General features: G+C 39.8%; 1 protein-coding gene across 2 annotated transcripts in view; it reads right to left on the bottom strand.

Moving 5' to 3' along the window:
• The window catches only part of LOC124798388 (general transcription factor 3C polypeptide 5), a 79973-nt gene extending 60864 nt beyond the window's left edge, over positions 1–19109 (bottom strand). Inside the window, exons 1-4 of one of the 2 annotated variants that reach the window (XM_047261763.1) lie at positions 19056–19109; positions 18844–18977; positions 11094–11349; positions 10772–10944 (exon numbers count right to left, since the gene is read on the bottom strand). In XM_047261763.1, the coding sequence (XP_047117719.1) occupies positions 10772–10944; positions 11094–11349; positions 18844–18882 (468 nt within the window). In that variant the 5' untranslated portion in view covers positions 18883–18977; positions 19056–19109. Of the gene's footprint in view, positions 1–10771; positions 10945–11093; positions 11350–18843 lie in introns of both variants that reach the window. The other variant, XM_047261762.1, reaches the window with a different exon arrangement.
• Positions 19110–23551: the final 4442 nt, after the last annotated feature.

Below are 23551 nucleotides of genomic sequence, written 5' to 3'. Positions count from 1 at the left end.
TCACCTGCTCAACCATCACATCCATGTTTCCGTGTGGGGGAGAGTCAACCACTACAGCAGAGGTGAAAGCGTCCCAGTTTGCCTTGTTTAAAGTCCATCTGGGCAGGCGTCCGTGGGCCTGACACCACGGCAGTGACAGGAAGATGGGGAAGTAGTCACTACCACACAGGTCATCATGTGCTCTCCAGTGGATAGATGGGAGAAGTCCTGGGCCACAAATTGATAAATCAATGGCTGAGCAACTACTATGAGCCACACTGAAATGTATGGCGGCCCCAGTATATAAGAGGCAGAGGTCGAACTGAGACAGTAAAGTTTCGACATCTCTGCCTCGGTATGTAAGCATGGTGCCACACCACAAGGGGTTACGGGCATTAAAATCTCCCAAAAGTAGGAAAGATTTAGGGAGTTGATCAACCAGTGCAGCTAATACATTTACGGGTACTGCACCACCTGGAGGAAGATATACATTGCAGACAGTTATTTCCTGCGTTGTCCTTATTCTGACAGCCATAACTTCAAGAGGGGTTTGAAGGGGCACAATTTCATTACAGACTGAGTTTAGGACATAAACCCAAACTCCACCTGACACTCAATTATAGTCGCTATGGTTCCTGTAATATCGCTTATAGACGCGGAGGGCAGGGGTCCGCATTGCCGGGAACCATGTTTACTGGACAGCAATGCAGAAAGCAGGTGTAAAGCTTAACAGGTGCCGTAGTTCAGCCAGGCGGTGGAAAAAACTGCCGCAATTCCACTGGAGGATGACATCATCGTGAAACTGGCATCGTGAAGGCATGTCTTGGGGATCTTCTTTTTGGATTTCTCTTACTGCTCCTTGGGTTTCCCCGGTTGGGAGGACTTCACTGATCAAGTCTCCAGGACTGAGGATGAGCGTGAAGCCCTACGACCAGCTGCTTTTGGGCTCTTCAGCCACTAGCGGGTGTCATCTTTCCAACTAGCAGAAACCTGGGAAGGGAGTGACCGAAGGGACCCATTCCTAGCTATAGGGGCCAAAGACTTATGCTTCTCTGGCACAAAAATAGGAAACGAAATCCTTGATGGTTGAGGGTGGCGGGGGTGGGGTGGGGGTTTGCTCCCGAAGTAGGTGGTGCAGGAGCAAAGGAGCAACAGGGAGGGAAGTGCCCCCCCCTCCCCCCGCACCATCAAGGGGGCAGGTGCAGTCTTCCGGCTCTGAGAGGTGACTGGGGTTGGAGGAGCTGATGGGGCTAGAACTGTTGTAGTGGCGGCGTAAGATGATGTCATATGTACATGATGTAGGCATTCAAATTTCCTCTTAGCCTCAGTGTAGGTCAGTCAGTTCAGGGTCTTGTACTCCATGATTTTCCTTTCTTTCTGGAGAATCCTGCAGTCAGGCGAGCAACGCGAATGGTGCTCTCTGAAGCTGACACAGATGGGAGGCGCGGCACATGAAATACTGGGATGTGATGGGTATACGCAATCTCAACATGTGATGCTGGAAGTACAGCAGGAAGACATACAGCTGAACTTGCAGCACTTAAAGCACCACATTGGGGGAGGGATATAGAGCTTTACATCACAGCAGTAGACAATCACCTTGACCTTCTCGGGTAATGTACCACACTCGAAGGCCAAAATGAAGGCACCGGTGGCGACCTGATTATCCCTCAGACCCCGGTGGACACGCCAAACGAAATGCACCCCATGCCGCTCCAAATTGGCGCACAGCTCATCGTCAGACTGCAAAAGAAGGTCCCAGTGAAATATGATACCCTGGACCATATTTAAGCTCTTATGGGGCGTGATGGTTACAGAAACATCCCCCAGCTTGTCACAAGCGGGTAACGCCCATGACTGGGCAGATGATGCTGTTTTGCACAAGACTGACCCAGATCTCATTTTGGACAATCCCTCCACCTCCCCAAACTTGTCCTCTAAATTTTCAACAAAAAACTGAGTCTTCATTGTCATGAAAGATCCCCCATTAGCTCTCAAACATACAGGGCACTGGGGCGAATAAGAGCCGCTGCCATCCTTAGCCTGACGTTCCTCCCATGGTGTGGCCAGGGAGGGGAACGATTTGGGATCGTACTTCTGTGCGTTGAATTGAGCTCGTGAACACTTAGAGACTGCTGCTGTTTGACCAACAGCAAGAGACTGCTGGTGTATGACCAACAGCAAGAGATGATGTACTACACTTCATCGTGTGTCAACCACCCTGATGCCACCCACTCTGACCAGGGGCCCTCCCCAAAGGTACCACCCAGCTGCAGCAAAGGCCACATGGCAGGATGGCCATTGCCAGGAGTACCGATGCCCCAGGAGTCCCGGGCATCTACTCCCGGGGATACGTGGGGAGTTAACGGTGCAGGCATCAGCAGACCGACCCCGGTGTGGTCAGGGGACTACAACCAACAGGGTACATGGCAGCCCCATCACAATGGACTGGCTACCATGCTGGATATCAGATGCAACCAAGCAAACAAGTCCATTATTGTCAGCGTAGTAAACGATACTCCACAGTTGATGGAAAAATATTCACCCAAGAGGGTGACCTCACCCTACAGTTGGAGAATGAGCAGAAGTGCAGAGCCACATCGACAAAGGATGCGACAGGTCTCAGGGCGTGATGGACACGATGCACCACGCAAGGTGCCCTTCCCCAATTGGCTCGCTCTTTGGGAAAATTTTGAAAAATGGAGGTCAAACCCTACAGGGGGCCATCACATAAAGGCCGAAACATGTGAGACTCCTTTTAGTTGCCTCTTATGACAGGCAGGAATACCTTGGGCCTATTCTAATCCCCGGACCCGCAGGGGGATAGAAAGAGCACGTGGATTTCAGTTTGGTTCACTAACAATTTGAAATATATTAATTCTTATGGTACAAAGTCAACTTCATTTTAAATTTTCTTATTTCATCTCATATATCTATCTGCAACACCAGTATCTGTAATACTTTGGAGAAGCATGAAATACAGACAGAGCAAGCTGGATGCTGTGACATTATCTTCAAAGAAGGTAAATAACTTCAAGGCTCAAGAACTATCATCTACTAATCCAATATTATATGTTGACTGTCTGGAGCGTGTGTCACTGAGCATAAATTAGCTCAAACACATGCTCCCGAGGAAACTTACTACTGTGTACCTCTTATGCGGCACGAGCAAATTTCCATCATAATTATTATTCTTAAAATTATTAGTTATCAGTAGACCTCCTCCAGCATCATGCATTAGCTGCCAGACGCCTGCCCTGGAGGGCTGCAGTTCAGGCCACAGGTGGTAAAGCTGCCCAATCTAATTTGACACTGATGGTATCTATGAACCACACCCCACCACTTGCAGGGGCAAGTTCCTGCACTGGAGGCTGGCAACTGCCACAAGAGTTCCTGTCTTTCGTCTGCACTGCTGACTCCTTATGCAGACAGCAGTAAAGTGGAATGTAGGCCACATGTGCTGTGTCTTAACACTGGAGTCAACAACCCTGTGTGCATCAACACAGCTGAGAGAAAGCTAAAAGCAGCAACCACTCACCATGGACCAACCTACCCATGGTGAGAGGGGAGTGATAACCAAGCAGTGATGCTGCAATTGGAGTTCCATGGGTTAAAGTAAAAGAACTAATCTTTGGATTTGTTTATTTGAGCTGCTGAGGGCTCACCACCTCATCATACCCACCTCCGCTATCCGGTTCCACACTTAAGTGGACAATGAACCGCCTGTCCAAGTCGACAACTCTGAATTTTGTGTAACTGCGAGAAAAAGCAAAGTTTCTCACCACATATAAAGTCCTGAATTTTACTGTTTGCTCATAATTTATAATAGTTGTAAATCCATCAGACTCAAAAATTGATAACCCTCAGGAGAGAACTTAAAAATCTGTAATTTCTGCCCAGCCCTTGAGCTTTCTTAGAGTAATTTGCAGTTGACAGGCATGGGTATCATTGAGAAACTAGATTCAGACTCAAAAATTGTAATCATCCCCAAACAAGCAGCCCAGTAGTGTTTATTGCTTCCACAAAAAGTGTGACACTAGCAAATTTCCCAAACGAACAACATCCTCTTGTGTGTTTTGATCCAAGAGTACATTAACCATTCAATATCTGAAATATTGCTTCCCCGAAAGGATTGTAATTTTATGAGGTGGCTGTCAGGAAACCTCCAACCATGTATTTATCTTAGGATGTTATACCAAAGGTCATTTTGCGGGCTTTTTAATGCCAGAAAACGTGCCTATTATCCTCCTCTTGTACACAAAGGCCTCCACATACCTGAAGTAGGGTCAGATTATTGACAAGTGTGTGATTTCTTCTGAACCCACACTGGAAGTAGGTGATTATATTCCTAGATTCCAAGACCCACAGTACGCAATAGTCTCATCATGCGCTCCAATGTCTCTCCGATGCTTCAACATTGCATTAGCTACTTGGGTTTGTGCAATCATTCTTTGGTTTGATAAGAGAGATGATGATTGTCTCCTCCACCAGTTGAATGCTCTCTTTCGGGCCAAATAAAGTAGAAGAGTATGAGAAGCTGTTCTTTGTATGAAGGTAGCCCTTAAGTTCCTTAGTATTTTCTGTAACAATATCTGATCCTGGCAATGTACCGTGAACCTCTGATAAGATCTGTTCCGACTCACATAGCAATAAGGCAGTTGCACTCCTCTGTATTTTCTGGATTACAACTGAGACATTGCCTCTCAGATGACTTTTGCTGGTGAAGGTGTGTTGGTTCCAGGCTCACAGCTGATATTATTCTGTGGAAGTTCTGGGCAATTGTAGTCTTTGAGAACACCATTATGCATTAAAACTACTGCTGGAATTTTCTTCTTTTATCATTAATTCTCCTCAATGACTCACATTTCTGCAATCTATGTGAGACTGTCGATAAGAGTTTATGGAGTCCGAAGACTGCAAGAGGATTGCTGGAATCTGCCAAGAGGCCCATCTAGTCCTGTACTCCAAGTGGCACTCCATCATTCCACAAAGGGACTTCATGGCACATTCCACATATCTTTACGTTCTATTGCAATATGGAAGCTACCTGTCAAACAATATTTCTTCCTCCTAGTGCTCCTCTTTGATGAAATAGTTTGGACTGGAGAAGTGGCGGTGAAGTAGGATGGACTTGTCAGTTTATTTATGTAGAAGTGAGGACTCATTAAATAATAATAATAATAATAAACACATGGAGGCCCGGGAAAAGAATAGGCCTCTGGTATGTTCTGCCAGTCATAAAAGGCGATGAAAAGAACAAACCACTAATAGGTCTAACCCCCCTTTTAATGTGATTAGTTGGTCCGGACAGAACTAATGAAGCCTCGGACAAGCGCTGTCATGGTCGGGGATGACGTTTGAACCCTATGCCCATCCACAATGGTAATGACACTGCTATCCACACGGAAAATGATTTAAATCAAAATAGAGGTGTTTTGCAGGATATGCTTTCTGCAACCACTATAGAAGGAAAACAAAGACAGAGGATGAGATGGTCAGATCAAGTTAACCGACACCTCATGTTCTGTTATTACCAAGCAACAAACTTAGGAACAAACACAACTGGATGCAGATCACAAGTATACACAACATTTATTACCAGATACCCAGAATTAAAAATTTTAACAGCACAACGACTAGCTGATCAGATCTGTGTAATAATCAAAAATAACAGGATACCCCATTCAGAATTAGAAAACATCAAACAACAAGTACAACAAATACTGGAACAAAATAATGTGCAATCAGAAGAAGAAGAAGAAGAAGAAGAAGAAGAAGAAAATACAGTAATAGACTCAAACATCCCAGAGCAAACAAACAAAGAACAACACGCATCAATTAAACAATCAGAGGAAAACGAAATCTTAAGACAGACACCAGAAGAAGCACAAATAGAACACGAAGTGACACACATGTTAGATATAGAAGAAAAATTTCAGCTGACACATATAGAATACAAAGACACAAATACAGACATTAGACCATTCTTGCATAGACCACAAAATAACCCACAAGTCGAAACAACAACAACAACAACAACTATCAACACAATCATACACAACAAAATAAATGAAAATACAACTATGGAAGAGTTACAACTACTGGTTTATATAGGAGCACTCACTACACTAAATATACACACTAGGCAGAGATCAGAACCAACCAACACACAGAAGAAACCCACAAAACCAGCATGGCAGCACAGGCTACAGATCAGAATAGAAAAACTGAGAAAAGACATCGGACAGCTAACACAATTTACAAGAAATGAAATATCAGACAAAAAACGAAAAACGTTAGGTAAAATTTCACAACAAGAAGCGATAGAGCAATTAGATGAAAAGAAGCAGAAATTACAAGCACTGGCCAAACGACTTAGAAGATACAAAAAAAGTGAAAATAGAAGGAAATAAAACCAAACATTCAACACAAACCAAAAGAAATTTTACCAGACAATAGATAACACACACATTAAAATAGACAATCCACCAAACATAACAGACATGGAACACTTCTGGAGCAACATATGGTCAAACCCGGTACAGCATAACAGGCATGCACGGTGGATACAAGCAGAAACAGACACATACAGGATGATACCACAAATGCCTGAAGTGATAATTTTGCAACATGAAGTCACCCAAGCAATTAATTCTACGCACAATTGGAATGCCCCTGGAAAAGATAAAATAGCAAATTTCTGGCTAAAGAAGTTCACCTCAACACATTCACATCTAACTAAATTGTTTAACAGTTACATTGCAGACCCATACACATTCCCTGATACACTTACACATGGAATAACTTATCTGAAACCTAAAGATAAAGTAGACACAGCAAACCCAGCTAAATATCGCCCCATAACATGCCTACCAATAATATACAAAATATTAACTTCAGTCATTACACAGAAATTAATGACACATACAACACAGAACAAAATTATAAATGAAGAACAAAAAGGCTGTTGCAAAGGAGCACGAGGATATAAAGAGCAACTGATAATAGATGCAGAGGTGACATATCTAGCTAAAACTAAACAAAGGTCGCTACACTAGGCATACATTGATTATCAAAAAGCTTTTGATAGTGTACCCCACTCATGGTTACTACAAATATTGGAAATATACAAAGTAGATCCTAAATTGATACAGTTCCTAAACATAGTAATGAAAAATTGGAAAACCACACTTAATATCCAAACAAATTCAAATAATATCACGTCACAGCCAATACAGATTAAGCGTGCAGTATACCAAGGAGACTCATAAAGTCCTGCCTCGTTCTGCCTGAACCCACTATCCAACATGCTAAATAACACAAATTATGGATACAATATTACTGGAACATACCAACACAAAATCACACATTCGCTATACATGGATGATCTAAAACTACTGGCAGCAACAAATCAACAACTCAACCAATTACTAAAGATAACAGAAGTATTCAGCAATGATATAAATATGGCTTTTGGAACAGACAAATGTAAGAAAAATAACATAGTCAAGGGAAAACACACTAAACAAGAAGATTACGTGTTGGATAACCACGGCGACTGCATAGAAGTGATGGAAAAAACAGATGCCTATAAATATCTAGGATACAGACAAAAAATAGGAATAGATAATACAAATATTAAAGAAGAACTAAAAGAAAAATATAGACAAAGACTAACAAAAATACTGAAAACAGAATTGACAGCAAGAAACAAGACAAAAGCTATAAATACTTATGCTATACCAATATTGACCTACTCATTTGGAGTAGTGAAATGAAGTAACACAGACCTAGAAGCACTCAATACACTTACACGATCACAATGCCACAAATATAGAATACATCACACACATTCAGCAACAGAAAGATTCACATTAAGCAGAAAGGAAGGAGGAAGGGGATTTATCGACATACAAAACCTATATTATGAACAGGTAGACAATTTAAGAAAATGCTTTATAGAACGAGCAGAAACTAGCAAAACACACAAAGCAATCACTCATATAAATACATCGGCTACACCACTACAATTTCATAACCACCTCTACAACCCTTTAGATCACATAACATCAACAGATACGAAGAAAGTAAATTGGAAAAAGAAACACTACATGGCAAGCACCCCTATCATCGAACACAGCCACACATAGATCAAGACGCATCCAACACATGGCTAAGAAAAGGGAATATATATAGTGAGACGGAAGGATTCATGATTGCAATACAGGATCAAACAATAAACACCAGATATTACAGCAAGCATATTATTAAAGATCCCAATACCACAACAGATAAATGCAGACTTTGCAAACAACAAATAGAAACAGTAGTTCACATCACAAGTGGATGTACAATACTAGCAAATACAGAATACCCCAGAAGACATGACAATGTAGCAAAAATAATACAACAACTTGCCATACAACATAAACTAATAAAACAACATGTTCCCACATACAAGTATGCACCACAAAATGTACTGGAGAATGATGAATACAAATTATACTGGAACAGAAACATTATAACAGATAAAACAACACCACATAACAAACCTGACATCTTACTCATCAATAAAAAGAAGAAATTAACACAACTAATCGAAATATCCATACCCGAAACAACAAATATACAGAAGAAAACAGGAGAAAAAATTGAAAAATACATCCAATTGGCTGAGGAAGTCAAGGACATGTGGCATCAGGATAAAGTTGACATTATACCAATTATACTATCAACTACAGGAGTCATACCACACAATATCCACCAGTACATCAACGCAGTACAGCTACATCCAAACTTGTATATACAACTACAGAAATCTGTAATTATTGATACTTGTTCAATTACCCGAAGGTTCCTAAATGCAATGTAACATATACCGTACAGTTAAAAGGAAGTCACGCTTGATCAAGGTCCGTGTCACCTTCCATTTTTAAACAGACATAACGTCTGAGACAGGAAAGAGAAATAATAATAATGAAATGCAAGGTAACATATACCATACAGTTAAAAGGAAGTCACGCTTGATCAAGGTCCGCGTCACTTTCCATTTTTAACCAGACATAACGTCTGAGAAAGGAAAGAAGATAATAATAATAATAATAATAATAATAATAATAATAGTAATCATCCTCATCGTTGTCCCCAGAATGTAGAATTTGTTTCATCACTTGTTTCCTGATTTCTTTTCTTTCACGTATACCAAATTGTACCAAATCAAAACAGACAGCATATTTACAAATACTTCAGAGAATAAACATGAAGTGTCTGTTTCATGGACACCTTTCTGCCTCTTGATTATAAGTAGTGATCATGTGATCATATCTCTCAGACTTATGTAACAAAAGATGGGGTTGGTATACAGAATCTTAGTTTGTGTGTGTTCCAAAAGTAGTAGTGAAGTGAACATTAAAATGAAAGCAGCAGTTTTCTGCAGTTCACCATTCTTCATTACATACACCATTTCTGTGAAAGCTTCCACTTTCCATTCACTTTGCAATTTACTTGTTCGCTATCATCATGGGCCGACAGCTTATACCTCTGCTGAAGGTGAGTGCTTTGCTTCTCCACTACTATTAGATACTGGCTTAGACTCTTTATCTACAGTACTGTGGTCCCTAGGTCTGCTGCAGCATTTTTTATTGGCGTTGTTTCACAACAGTTTCATGAATTTAATATTATCTGCAATATTTTCAAAGGTCTGTGGATATAGTATGGGGACATGATCTCACTTCCCTCTTTGTAAAATACAAGTGTTCTTGCATTATTGGGCCCTGTTACCATCACTGCAATTTTATAACTTCATTTCCACAGGACCATTTAGTCTGTCTCTAGGATTCGAGATTGTCAGTGTTCCCAGCAGACTCCATAAAGGGTTTCACAACTTTCTGGTATACACACGTTGACCCGAGAAGAGTACCACAAACCCATGCAAGTAGATGACTCACAGCTTGTCCGCTTATGACTGTTTCACTTCAACAGCTATCCATCCTGTCACACTTACGATAATATGTTCCAACATGGCATTGCATGGTGGTCCCTGAAGCATTTTCAGAACATACAGGTATAGGGTATTGATGGCACTCACTGGTCCTCACCTCAGGAACATCATGCCCGACACACAGCTCACTGACTATGCTAATCATATGGTCCAATTGAGGGGGCATGTGGAATTATCAAATGCCATTTAAAGGTGACCATTACTCTCTTAGTTCCCTCAGACAGACTTCCAAGTCTAAAGCTTCAGCAGACATGTCATCGTTACCACATACAGCCTGCTAGCAACTGCTTTTCCTGAATAGTGATCCACCGAAATAACATGTGGCACATTTTGAAATTGAGGTTTTCTTTACAAAGGTTTATATAATACTTGCAGCATGACAGATTAAGCTAAAATCCTATATCTATGACAAACAACACTCCACTGCCATGATGGGGAATGGTTGCTGAAGCACATCCAGAGCTTATAATGAGCTCTTACAGGTCCCCCTCTACAAGGCTCCCAGATTCAACCAAAGATTTACCTAGCCTAGGCAGACCAAATTCCAAAAGACTCTCACCATGTGACATAATGCACGAGGCATGTGAGGCTTGCAAATGTTGATGTGCAGTACTCAAAACAATTTAATGTTTGTGGCTATGCCAAAGACTTTTCTTAGGTAAATAATGGCAAATCTTGGAAAGTGAGAGAAAGTTGAGTGAAAAACATTTCACATCTATTGCCGCAAATCATAACAGGAAACAAACCTAATGATAATGTTTCAATCCATTCATTATTTCAAATTTTCCTTACCTGCACGCTGTCCATCCTTGAAAAAACAGCTGGTGGTAAAAAATATGGACTATCACCATAAAGCCAAGAAACTGAAGGAAGTCCTTTAGGAACTAGTTTTTCATATATTTCTTCCATTGGCCCATCACTTCCTGATACTCGGTCCATTGGTAGATATTGAAAATCACACAAATCTGTCACAGCATTAAGTATATGAGTAATAGAATGTATCACGGAAAAAACTGAATACTGGTCTATTTTAACTTATTGCATGATGAACAACAATTAAACAACAAAAGCTCTTAAAAAAGACATTTATTTTTGGTAATCAAAAACAACATACTTGCAAATCTAAAAGTTGTCCTGATTCGCCCCAGAACAGAAACATGAGACACAACTACAGAATCTTGATCTGCTGGCTTGACATCATTGTCACTACTCAATTCATTGTCAGGACAGGCCTTCCTCTTTTTCTTTCTCTTTACCACAAACTTCAGTAATAATGATGATGATTTATGTCTGTCACCACATGCAGGTTTGCAGTACATATCATCAGGTCTAAATCTCAGTTCAAGCCTTCTGTTCTTCTGTGAATATGCCTAAATGGATAATATGAGTTATAATCACAAATTAGATAAGAATTATTAAGCTATAACCAGTACGTCTACAATGTATATAAGTGAACAGCCCAAGTAAAAGACTACAACGTGATGTCACTGAGAGGAAGAGCACAGATGCATGTTTCTATCACCAGATATTGGTCTGGAATATATCATATCCTAAACATAGTACACTGAAGAACTCTGAAGTGTATGACAGCAGTTCATAAAATTATAATTTTTAAGTCAGTCATTGCAATGTGCCATTTTACATACCTCTCTCTTTTCACTCTCTTATGCTGCCAAGAAAAGGCAATATGGGTACCACAAAATATCAATTAAAATTTTTGTCCATATGCTGATTAGTTTTTTTCCTTCCTGTTACACTTACCTCTCATTTGAATAAACCCTGCCCCATATGGCACCTGCCTTTAAATGACATTACTAACATCCACAAATTAAATTTTTTTTCAAATTGTTAAATTTTCTTATGATTTTGACAAGTACTTACATTTAAATTAATCACTTGAATACAACATATTAATGTTCCACAATAATATTTATTAGTTTGTTATGAACCTGACTTTGGCTTCCAAGCCATTGTCAGAGAATTCATAGATTTACAAAGATATGTGACTTTTATGGCTATGTCAACACAAAACACAAGCATGATGTAATACCTAAAGAGACACTGAACAAATAAATCTTATATTATAATATATATTCAAATATTAAAAATATGTGAGTGCATAAAACAGAAATGATCTACAAGTGAGTAATGGCACAGGCTACTATGGACAAACCAGTGAATGTGACGAACAGACCAAATAAAGAGAAGGAAAGAACTACGTCCGTCTATGTAATGTGGGCATGGAACCGTTATAACAAGCTTATTAGCTAATGGTGAGAGGAATAATAATTGGCTGCTACTTTAATAAGGATGAGTAATGGAACTGTGTTTGGGCATTAAGGACCAGATGGATTCCTTGATTGGTGTTTATTAATTGCCAGAATTTCAAGTTATGTTAGTTTTCTCCCGTTAGTTCCTTTATGGAGAACATTACATCTCACACCACGTGAATGACATTCTTTCAGACCATGTTCAGCAAAGATGGAATCTTTCTTTCTCCGTCTCCAGCTCCTTTAGTGCCCAGTCAGTCTAGTAGTTATAGCCCTACCTTATTGACCCACTTATAATTTGGCACACAGATTGCTGGAAATTTTGTAGATTCTACTGTTCTAATGGTGGAATTTTATCTTTACCATAAAAGGGAAGGTGGGCAACCACATTCTATATTTTTACCCCCCCCCCCCCCCCCCAAATTTCTGTTCATGTTGCAACTGGACTGCTGGAAGAATGATTGTAGCTAAGCCTCCATGTGAGGTGGAATACCTCTGATTTAACCTTCATTGTCTTTTTCGCGAGACGAATGTAAGAAGAAGTAATATATTAGTTGACTCTTCTAGGAATGTACACTCTTGAAATATTAACAGCAAGTCACGTAGCAATGCAGAGTACCTATCTTGTAGCCTGTCATTGCAGTTGACTGAGCATTTTCATGGTGCTTTCGCCATTAATAAATGAGCCCATAACGAAACACATTAAAGACTAAACTTCCCAAAGGTTTTTCAATGAATCTCATTCTGGAATCTACATTACCAACAATTAGCTTTATATTAGGAGTGCGGGTAAGCTACTACAAACAGCATAGTGAACGCATTATTGTGGCCAAGATAGACACGAAACCCATTCCTAGTACAGTAGTACAAGTTTATATGCCAACTAGCTCTGCAGATGATGAAGAAATTGATGAAATGTATGATGAGATAAAAGAAATTATTCAGGTAATGAAGGGAGACAAAAATTTAATAGTCATGGGTGACTGGAATTCGTCAGTAGGAAAAGGGAGAGAAGGAAACATAGTAGGTGAATATGGATTGGGGGGAAGGAATGAAAGAGGAAGCCGCCTTGTAGAATTTTGCACAGAGCATAACTTAACCATAGCTAACACTTGGTTCAAGAATCATAAAAGAAGGTTGTATACATGGAAGAATCCTGGAGATACTAGAAGGTATCAGATAGATTATATAATGGTAAGACAGAGATTTAGGAACCAGGTTTTAAATCGTAAGACATTTCCAGGGGCAGATGTGGACTCTGACCACAATCTATTGGTTATGAACTGTAGATTAAAACTGAAGAAACTGCAAAAAGGTGAGAATTTAAGGAGATGGAACCTGGATAAACTGAAAGAACAAGAGGTTGTACAGAGTTTCAGGGAGAGCATAAGGGAACAATTGACAGGAATGGGGGAAAGAAATACAGTAGAAGAAGAATGGCTAGCTTTGAGGGATGAAGTAGTGAAGGCAGCAGAGAATCAAGTAGGTAAAAAGACAAGGGCTAGTAGAAATCCTTGGGTAACGGAAGAAATATTGAATTTAATTGATGAAAGTAGAAAATATAAACATGCAGTAAATGAAGAAGGCAAAATGGAATACAAACGTCTCAAAAATGAGATCGACAGGAAGTGCAAAATGGCTAAGCAGGGATGGCTAGAGAACAAATGTAAGGATGTAGAGGCTTATCTCAGTAGGGGTAAGATAGATACTGCCTACAGGAAAATTAAAGAGACCTTTGTATGAATATCAAGAGCTCAGATGGAAACCCAGTTCTAAGCAAAGAAGGGAAAGCAGAAAGGTGGAAGTAGTATTAGAGTGTCTATACAAGGGCAATGTACTTGAGGACAATATTATGGAAATGCAATAGGATGTAGATGAAATGGGAGATGATACTGCGTGAAGAGTTTGACAGCGCACTGAAAGACCCGAGTCGAGACAAGGCCCCGGGAGTAGACAACATTCCATTGGAACTACCGACGGCCTTGGGAGACCCAGTCCTGACAAAACTCTACCATCTAATGAGCAAGATGTATGAGACAGGCGAAATACTCTCCGACTTCAAGAAGTATATAATAAATTCCAATCCCAAAGAAATCAGGTGCTGACAGATGTGAAAACTACCGAACTATCAGTTTAATAAGTCACAGCTGCAAAATACAAACACAAATTCTTTACAGACAAATGGAAAAACTGGTAGAAACCTACCTCGGGGAAGATCAGTTCGCATTCCATAGAAATGTTGGAACACGTGAGGCAATACTGACCCAACGACTTATCTTAGAAAATAGATTAAGGAAAGGCAAACATACGTTTCTAGCATTTGTAGACTTATAGAAAGCTTTTGACAATGTTGACTGGAATACTCTCTTTCAAATTCTAAAGGTGGCAGGGGTAAAATACAGGGAGTGAAAGACTATTTACAATTTGCACAGAAACCAGATGGCAGTTACAAGAGTCGAGGGACATGAAAGGGAAGCAGTGGTTGGGAAGGGAGTGAGACAGGGTTGTCGCCTCTCCCCGATGTTATTCAATGTGTATATTGAGCAAGCAGTAAAGGAAACAAAAGAAAAATTTGGAGTAGGTATTAAAATACATGGAGAAGAAATAAAAACTTCGAGGTTCGCCAGTGACATTGTAATTATGTCAGAGACAGCAAAGGACTTGGAAGAGCAGTTGAACGGAATGGACAGTGTCTTGAAAGGAGGCTATAAGATGAACACCAACAAAAGCAAAATGAGGATAATGAAATGTAGTCGAATTAAGTCAGGTGATGCTGAGGGAATTAGATGAGACACTTAAAGTAGTAAAGGAGTTTTGCTATTTGGGGAGCAAAATAACTGATCATGGTCGAAGTAGAGAGGATACAAAATGTAGACTGGCAATGGCAAGGAAAGCGTTTCCGAAGAAGAGAAATTTGTTCACATCAAGTATTGATTTAAGTGTCAGGGAGTCGTTTCTGAAAGTATTTGTATGGAGTGTAGCCATGTATGGAATTGAAACATGGGCGATAAATAGTTTGGACAAGAAGAGAAGCTTTCGAAATGTGGTGCTACAGAAGAATACTGAAGATTGGATGAGTAGATCACTTAACTAATGAGGAGGTATTGAACAGAATTGGGGAGATGAGGACTTTGTGGCACAACTTGACAAGAAGAAGGGACCGGTTGGTAGAACATGTTCTGAGCCATCAAGGAATCACAAATTTAGCATTGGAGCGCAGCGTGGAGGGTAAAAATCGTAGAGGGAAACCAAGAGATGAATACACTAAGCAGATTCAGAAGGATGTAGGTTGCAGTAAGTACTGGGAGATAGAAGAAGCTTGCACAGGATAGAGTAGCATGGAGAGCTGTACCAAACCAGTCTCAGGACTGAAGACCACAACAACAACATTGTCAATCCACTTTGAAACATTCTGTATGAATAATCATAGACGTTTAATGGTTCTGACTGTTTCCAGTTATTTTTCTGCAATCATACAATAACGGATCTTTCTTCCTGTTTATGTGCACTATTTTCATTTGCTGACATTGAAGGTCGGCAGCTAATCCATGCATCACGCTTTGATCTTCTGCATTCTTCCTACACTTCATTACAGTTTCTAGCACTTTTTGTATCATCATTTCATCACCATTGACGCGCAAGTCGCCCAAGTGGCATCAAATTGAAAGACTCGCACCCAGCCACGGGCTACCCGACTAGAGGGCCTAGTCACACAACATCTTATTTATCTTACCTACAAAAATCCTCATGGAGCTTTCAATGTTATCCACTAAGTCATTTAAGTATAATGCGACAAATAATAGATGCATAGCATCACCTTGGTATAAGCCCGATATTATTTTATGTCTCAAGATTTCTTTTTATTAAAAATGCAATGCTAAATCTATTTGCTAAGAACTCTTCAACCCAGTCACACAGCTGGTCTGATATTCAGCACGCTTTTATCTTTCTCATTAGACGGTAGTGCGAGACCATATCTAATGCTTCCTGAAAACCAAGGAATATTGTATCAGCATAGGAGCAAGTATCTACTGTTTTCAGGTCTCATGGACAAACAAAGCAAAACTGGGTTTCATGTGATCATTGCTTGCAGAACACGTTTTCTACGGAGGAGATTTTCAGTTGCCAGTAATGTCATAATATTCAAGCACAAAACAAGTTCCAAATTTCTACAACAGACAGGCATCAGCGATACAGGTTTACAGTTTTGTGCATCTGTTCAACAAACCTTCTTGAAAATGGGAATGACCTGTACTTTTATCCAGTCACTAGGTACACTTCGTTCCAGCAGCGACCTGTGATATTCTGCTGCTAGAAGAGGAGTAAGTTCTATCACATTCTCTACGTAGGATAATATCAGTATCCCATCAGGTACAGTGGACTTTTCTGTGTGGAGTGGTCTCAGATAGTTTTCCATCGCTTGGTCACTTTTTCTGATATACATCATTTTGATGCTTATGTAGTGATTCAAAGGGATAACTGCGGAACAACCCTCCTCAGTGACACGGTTTTGGAAAAAGGCTTTTAGTATCTCAGCCTTCTCTCTGTCAACTTCCAATATCATAGCGGTAGTCACAATGCCTTGACAACTGACTCTGATTCACTTACTAATTTAACATAAGAAAAAAAGTTCTTAGGATTTTCTATTTTACCTTCGAATTTGTTCAGTTTTTGCAAGTTTGTTACTGTTACACAGAGTTAGCTAATGTTTTACTGGAAAAAGTAAAATTATATTTTTTCCCCAAGCTGAATGGAAAACATATGATAAATGTTCTCGTTTTCCACAGTTTTGTTTTTGGCCATTCTAATTTCATTATACTCCTTGATTGCTTATAATGATATTCCCAATGAGAGGATCACTAAAGCACTGAAAAACATGTACTACTGATGAGTCACCTGCCCCAGAGGCAGTCACCAATAAGATAAAAATAACAATCCATCCCAGATTTTCCATTGTTAAAATAAAAATAGATGTATTTTCATGTGAAGAATTTTTATGATTACAAAGTGAATTTCATTCAGCAACTTGAACTTGCAATTTGAACTTCAGCAACTTCCTAGTTATATTAACAGAAGAATCCCTTTTGGGATTCTAAAAATACTGGCCATAACTCTTCCATGTGATGAAATACACTTTGACTCCTCAGTGCAAGGTTGTCAGCTTGCACCCACTACTTTGACAACTGCTTCATGTCAGCCACATAACAAATGAGTATATTAAGTTAGTTGGATTACTTGTAAAATGGTTCAAACAATGTTAAGAAATTTGTTTTCATGTTTGTTTCTGGTCACCATTCAGTATGTGTACCAACATTTTCCACAATCTTTTTAATAGTTACCTTAACATAGATGTTTAACAACTGATGACCCAATGCCTTATTGCGCACTTTCTCAAAGTTTCTCCCCCTCGGTACAGTTCTGGAGTGTCCTTGAAGTGAAGAATATTTAGGAAAATGACAACAATGTGAAAATTCAGTTATCCATTGTTAACTGTTACAAACGGAAGAGTAATTTAGATGGGAAAGAACTTCTATTGAAGGTACAAGTCCAACAACAAATGCTGCCAAAGAAAACAGTGTCTGTTCTTTTGAGACTGAAACCAGGATTTTACATAAGTCTCTATGGGACTAGATTTGATAATTGTAGAAACAACATCTAAAAACGGTACAGATGACATGGATTTGATGCCTCATTCTCGATACATTAATTCTGCAGGTAAATGTAACCATACAACATTGTTACTGCTGACAAAATGAGATTGTGCCAAAATTAAAGATCAAACTGCAAAAGTGTCTCGGTATTCTTTGATGATGCCTGTCCAATACAAATAAAGAAAACAGTAAAGATGTTGAAATAAATACCGACAAAATCTGAATAAAGAACAAATGTAACTGTCACTTTGCTTGATTGGGCTAATGCATTCCTAAGCACCTAGAAGAAGCTGGATCTTATTCTACAACAGGTTTGATCACAAGTTGACCTAAAAAGGCACCTTTAGAGCTGTTCAAATCCTTATCACAACACCATCAAAGTTAGTGGTACCAAAGACCTTCTCAACTAATAAAATGAATATCACATTACTGAAGCAATGTTTTATGTAATTACTCAAAGGCAACAGCTCAAAACTACATATAGAATATAAGATTTGCACAATGTTTCTAAACTTCTAGTACATCAAATTGCTAGAGTAAAATCAAACATACAAGGGATGCCAAACTCTCAGTGTCGGACAGAAATTCATTTCATTACTACCAATGACAGATTTTAACTGTTTTTTTATTCATTTGTCTGCAAGATCTAATAACGCCATTCTGACTATAATATTTGCCAGCTATATTTAACATTAAAAAATCTGACTGTTGTGACATACTTAACGGTAGAGCAACATCTTTAGCTGGTAGTCATTACCAGTTCACTTGGACGATAAAGATCTTGAATTACCACTATTCACATTTTTCTGCAACGTTAGACTACAGATCCAATTCATATATCTAATACAAACAATGGATAAAATAATGTACCGTATTCCTCAAACAAAGAATGAATATCTCAACTTCATGCAAACAAGGAACTTCGTCTAAATGATACACTTACGGTAGAAATATTTTGTATTCCGCCCAAAGTTTTCAGCATATTATCAACATTTTGAACAACGCCAGGGTATTCGACGGATATAAACGTCTTCTCAAAGTTAACTTCTTTCACTACGTCAACTCCTGTAAGGTTTTCTGTAACCATGATTTCATACGTGAATTATCTGAATTAACCGCAACCACACTTACGAACTTTTACATTAGAACTCCTACATTTGAGAAACAAACATGCCGCCCCTATGCATGTTTACATTCAACTCCACAAAGATACTAGTTGTCACAGCGATGACACTTCTGATAAAATGATCACAAAGATAAAAAGCATAGAAACATAATCGATTACGTAATTCCGAATTCGTGCCAGGCCACTGAGCCGAACTATCAAACTGCTGCTACTAGACTACAGACCCGCAAACGCACACAGAGAAGTGGAGACCAGGTTTGGATCGTTCACTTCAGCGTTTCGTGTATGTAGAAAACTACTGTTTTCAGGAAAATGCAGAAATTGTTACCACAACAGGCCATTAACTTCAAACTTCTTCAGAGGGGAAACTCCACTTCAGACCCACGGTAGTAGCCCCAAGGAACATTTGACGCAGACACAAGCGATAGAAATGTTATTCGTGGATCATGGAGGTCCGCAACCCAAAATGGTATTGGCATGGAGAATTTGCAACGCAGGCCATGGAGGTCAACTTTAGAAACAAAATAAGTACGGAATGAGTTTATGAAGTACTGCACGTCACATGAAGGACGTGTTGCTTGTCAACAGGAATAATGGCGTGTGCAGAGCAAGAGGAAATACGGATTCTTATAATGCAAGGAAACTGAAACTCTAAACTAGAAACATTTTGTGTATGTAATCTACGAATACGTTTCTAGCATTTGTAGACTTAGAGAAAGCTTTTGACAATGTTGACTGGAATACTCTCTTTCAAATTCTAAAGGTGGCAGGGGTAAAATACAGGGAGCGAAAGGCTATTTACAATTTGTACAGAAACCAGATGGCAGTTATAAGAGTCGAGGGACATGAAAGGGAAGCAGTGGTTGGGAAGGGAGTAAGACAGGGTTGTAGCCTCTCCCCGATGTTGTTCAATCTGTATATTGAGCAAGCAGTAAAGGAAACAAAAGAAAAATTAGGAGTAGGTATTAAAATTCATGGAGAAGAAATAAAAACTTTGAGGTTCGCCGATGACATTGTAATTCTGTCAGAGACAGCAAAGGACTTGGAAGAGCAGTTGAATGGAATGGACAGTGTCTTGAAAGGAGGATATAAGATGAACATCAACAAAAGCAAAACAAGGATAATGGAATGTAGTCTAATTAAGTCGGGTGATGCTGAGGGGATTAGATTAGGAAATGAGGCACTTAAAGTAGTAAAGGAGTTTCGCTATTTGGGGAGCAAAATAACTGATGATGGTCGAAGTAGAGAGGATATAAAATGTAGGCTGGCAATGGCAAGGAAAGCGTTTCTGAAGAAGAGATATTTGTTAACATCGAGTATAGATTTAAATGTCAGGAAGTCGTTTCTGAAAGTATTTGTATGGAGTGTAGCCATGTATGGAAGTGAAACATGGACGATAACTAGTTTGGACAAGAAGAGAATAGAAGCTTTCGAAATGTGGTGCTACAGAAGAATGCTGAAGATTAGATGGGTAGATCACACAACTAATGAGGAAGTATTGAATAGGATTGGGGAGAAGAGAAGTTTGTGGCACAACTTGACGAGAAGAAGGGATCGGTTGGTAGGACATGTTCTGAGGCATCAAGGGATCACCAGTTTAGTATTGGAGGGCAGCGTGGAGGGTAAAAATCGTAGAGGGAGACCAAGAGATGAATACACTAAGCAGATTCAGAAGGATGTAGGTTGCAGTAGGTACTGGGAGATGAAAAAGCTTGCACAGGATAGAGTAGCATGGAGAGCTGCATCAAACCAGTCTCAGGACTGAAGACCACAACAACAAATCTACGAATAAATATCATATTTTCGTGGGTCACTGAGACGGAGAGTAACAGGCCTTATAGACCGAGGTTACAGTCCTTCCTGTGCAGTATCGCCTTGTGTCGAGCTCGCTTTGTGTGTGTGTGTGTGTGTGTGTGTGTGTGTGTGTGTGTGTGTGTGTGTGTGTTTATTTACATCACAGCTGTCAAAACATTTCTCCCGTTAGCTTCCAGAGGCGCTGATTTATTTGTATTGGGAATGCACTTATTCCTAGATCTGTTATCTATTGGTTTTCAAGGCTATGTTAGAGTTATTTGGGTATCTCAAGAGAAGATTCTACATTTTCGTAAAACTTCTCCAAATTGTACGACTCTTAATAAGCTTCTGTCTCTGTGCCACGCAGTTAATGTTGTTCATTCCCTGTACAATTATTGATATTTCGACATGTGCAGGGAAGAAGGTTGGACAAAGGATAAAGCAGCTATCATGCCAAATGGTGACCCCAAAGTGACTTAGGGAACTCAAGCTTTCTACTATGACTGAGATGCCAAATCGCAGACTTGCTGAACGATTACCGCCTGTCTGGCCACACAACGCTGCATCATAGTTTGCGCAAGTGAAGACCAGTTTAATTTTAAAGGAATCACAACAGATTCTATGAAGTTTGCAATAGTGATGAGTCAACTAGACCACTGGTACAACACAGATATTGAAGACGTGATAACCATGCCACCAACAACAAACTCCTATGAAAAACTGAAGACAGAATTGATTCCTATGTCTCAGCATCACAAGAAGAGTGCATCAAGCAAGTTTTGACCCAGGAAGATATCGGCGACTGGAAGCCATCACAGTATCTAAGATACTTGAGGAGCAAGGACAACACCACTGTACTTGACAACTTACTATGCGCATTATAGAGTAGTTGTCTACCACCGCAGGTAAAGGTAATTATCGCGTTACAAACAGAGATACCAATGGATGCAGTGGTCAGTTTGGTTGGCACACTAATGGAGGGAATGACGCCTACCCTGATAAGTGCAGTGACAGCATCATGTAGCAGCATATTGCCAACAATGTTAAGACACGTGGATTATGACAATCTTGCAGGCAAGCTTCATGTGTTCGCCAAACAGATCAGTGAAACCGTTATTTCAGCATGATCGTAGCAGCGACAGAAACCGCTACCGCAAGAGATCAAGAAGCCGCTCTTCTACAACATCTTCGACTTGTGGATTAGGTCAATATTTGAGCTATTGTTATCATCTTGGATTTGGGGATCAAGCACACAAATGTACCATGCCTTGCACCTACTCAAATACCAGTGGCAATCGGGCATAGATGGATCACCGATTGCTTTGCACAACTACAGTGCCTATTGAAAGTGATCGGAAGTCAGGCTGGCAGTGTTTAGTGGACACTTTTACAGAAAAATGAGGAACGACTAAGGCATTATAGAATGGGGCAGAAATCGATAGATGTGATATGCATGCACAAACAAATAAATGCTTACAATTTCAGAAAAGTTGGATGATTTATTCAAGAGAAAGAGTTTCGTAAATAGATCAAGTCAATAATGCGTTGGCCCACTCCTGGCCCTTATCCAAGCCATTACTCAGCTTAACATTGGTTGATAGTGTTGCTGGATATTCTTCTGAGGGACATCGTGCTGTATTCTGTACAATTGGCGTTAAGATCGTCAAAATCCTGAGCTGGTTTAGAGGGCCCTGCTCATAATGCCCAAAGGTGAATTAGGGCGAGATCCAGCGATCTTGCTGGCCAAGACAGCGTTTGGCAAGCATGAAGACAACCAATTGAAACTCTTTATATATGTGGGCAGGCATTATCTTGCTGAAATGAAAGCACAGGTAGCTTGCCATGAAGGGGTAAAAAATGGAGAGTAGATCACATTCTGTCTATAGGAAGGATGCTTGAAGTTCGATGTTTTTCTACATCGATATCAAATTTCAATTACACTATGGTGTGCCTACAGCGAAAATCGGTGTTAGTTAAAACATTAATTACCACTTATCAAATCAGTGTGTCGGTTGCTGCGATACAGCTGTCTGAGAATCTTACAATTATTTTTGAAACTATCCCAAACTAAATTCGCCATGGACTCTACTGTCGGAATGTACTGAATATACTACTTCTGCTACTACACATGCTAGTATGATAACAGACTCTTAGACTCTAATGATACTATTCCAACTAAGCCAAAGAGACCCACACATCTGTATGAGCTATTAGCACCTTTTCCTGTACAAATACCCTTATAGTCCATCAGAAATGAGAAATGTGTGTTGCGTATGATGTTAAAGACTTTGATGCCACTTCTGCTAAGTGCCAGACCTTAGAAAGATTACTATGTATACTCTGCACACCTGCAAACAACACATTATGGAGAATATCTTATACCATCGCTAGTCAACCCCTTTTGCTATTTCACCTGCATATGGAGCATCTGGAAAACGAATATGTGTCTCTGTCCAGTAACCTTAAGCGTTCAATTGTGGGGCTATTTGTACGGTGAAGAGCCAATCTATAGTGGACATATCTTAAATACTCTTCGATTATATTGTCAAGTATATGGTGGAATACAAAGCTAGCATTATTGAGCCGAAATATGTACAAAAATGACGAGTATTTGACAACCATGCAGACTTCATTAGTGGGCTATTCAGTTCTAAAGCTGGGACGAGTGCTCAGTGGTTTAACAGCCAGCAGACTTCCCATCTTTTTAAACGTGGGGGGAAAGTGGATTTTA

Source organism: Schistocerca piceifrons, chromosome 5, assembly GCF_021461385.2.
Source record: "Schistocerca piceifrons isolate TAMUIC-IGC-003096 chromosome 5, iqSchPice1.1, whole genome shotgun sequence".
NCBI classification, from domain to species: Eukaryota; Metazoa; Arthropoda; class Insecta; order Orthoptera; family Acrididae; genus Schistocerca; species Schistocerca piceifrons.
This window is presented reverse-complemented; position numbering and strand designations above follow the sequence as displayed.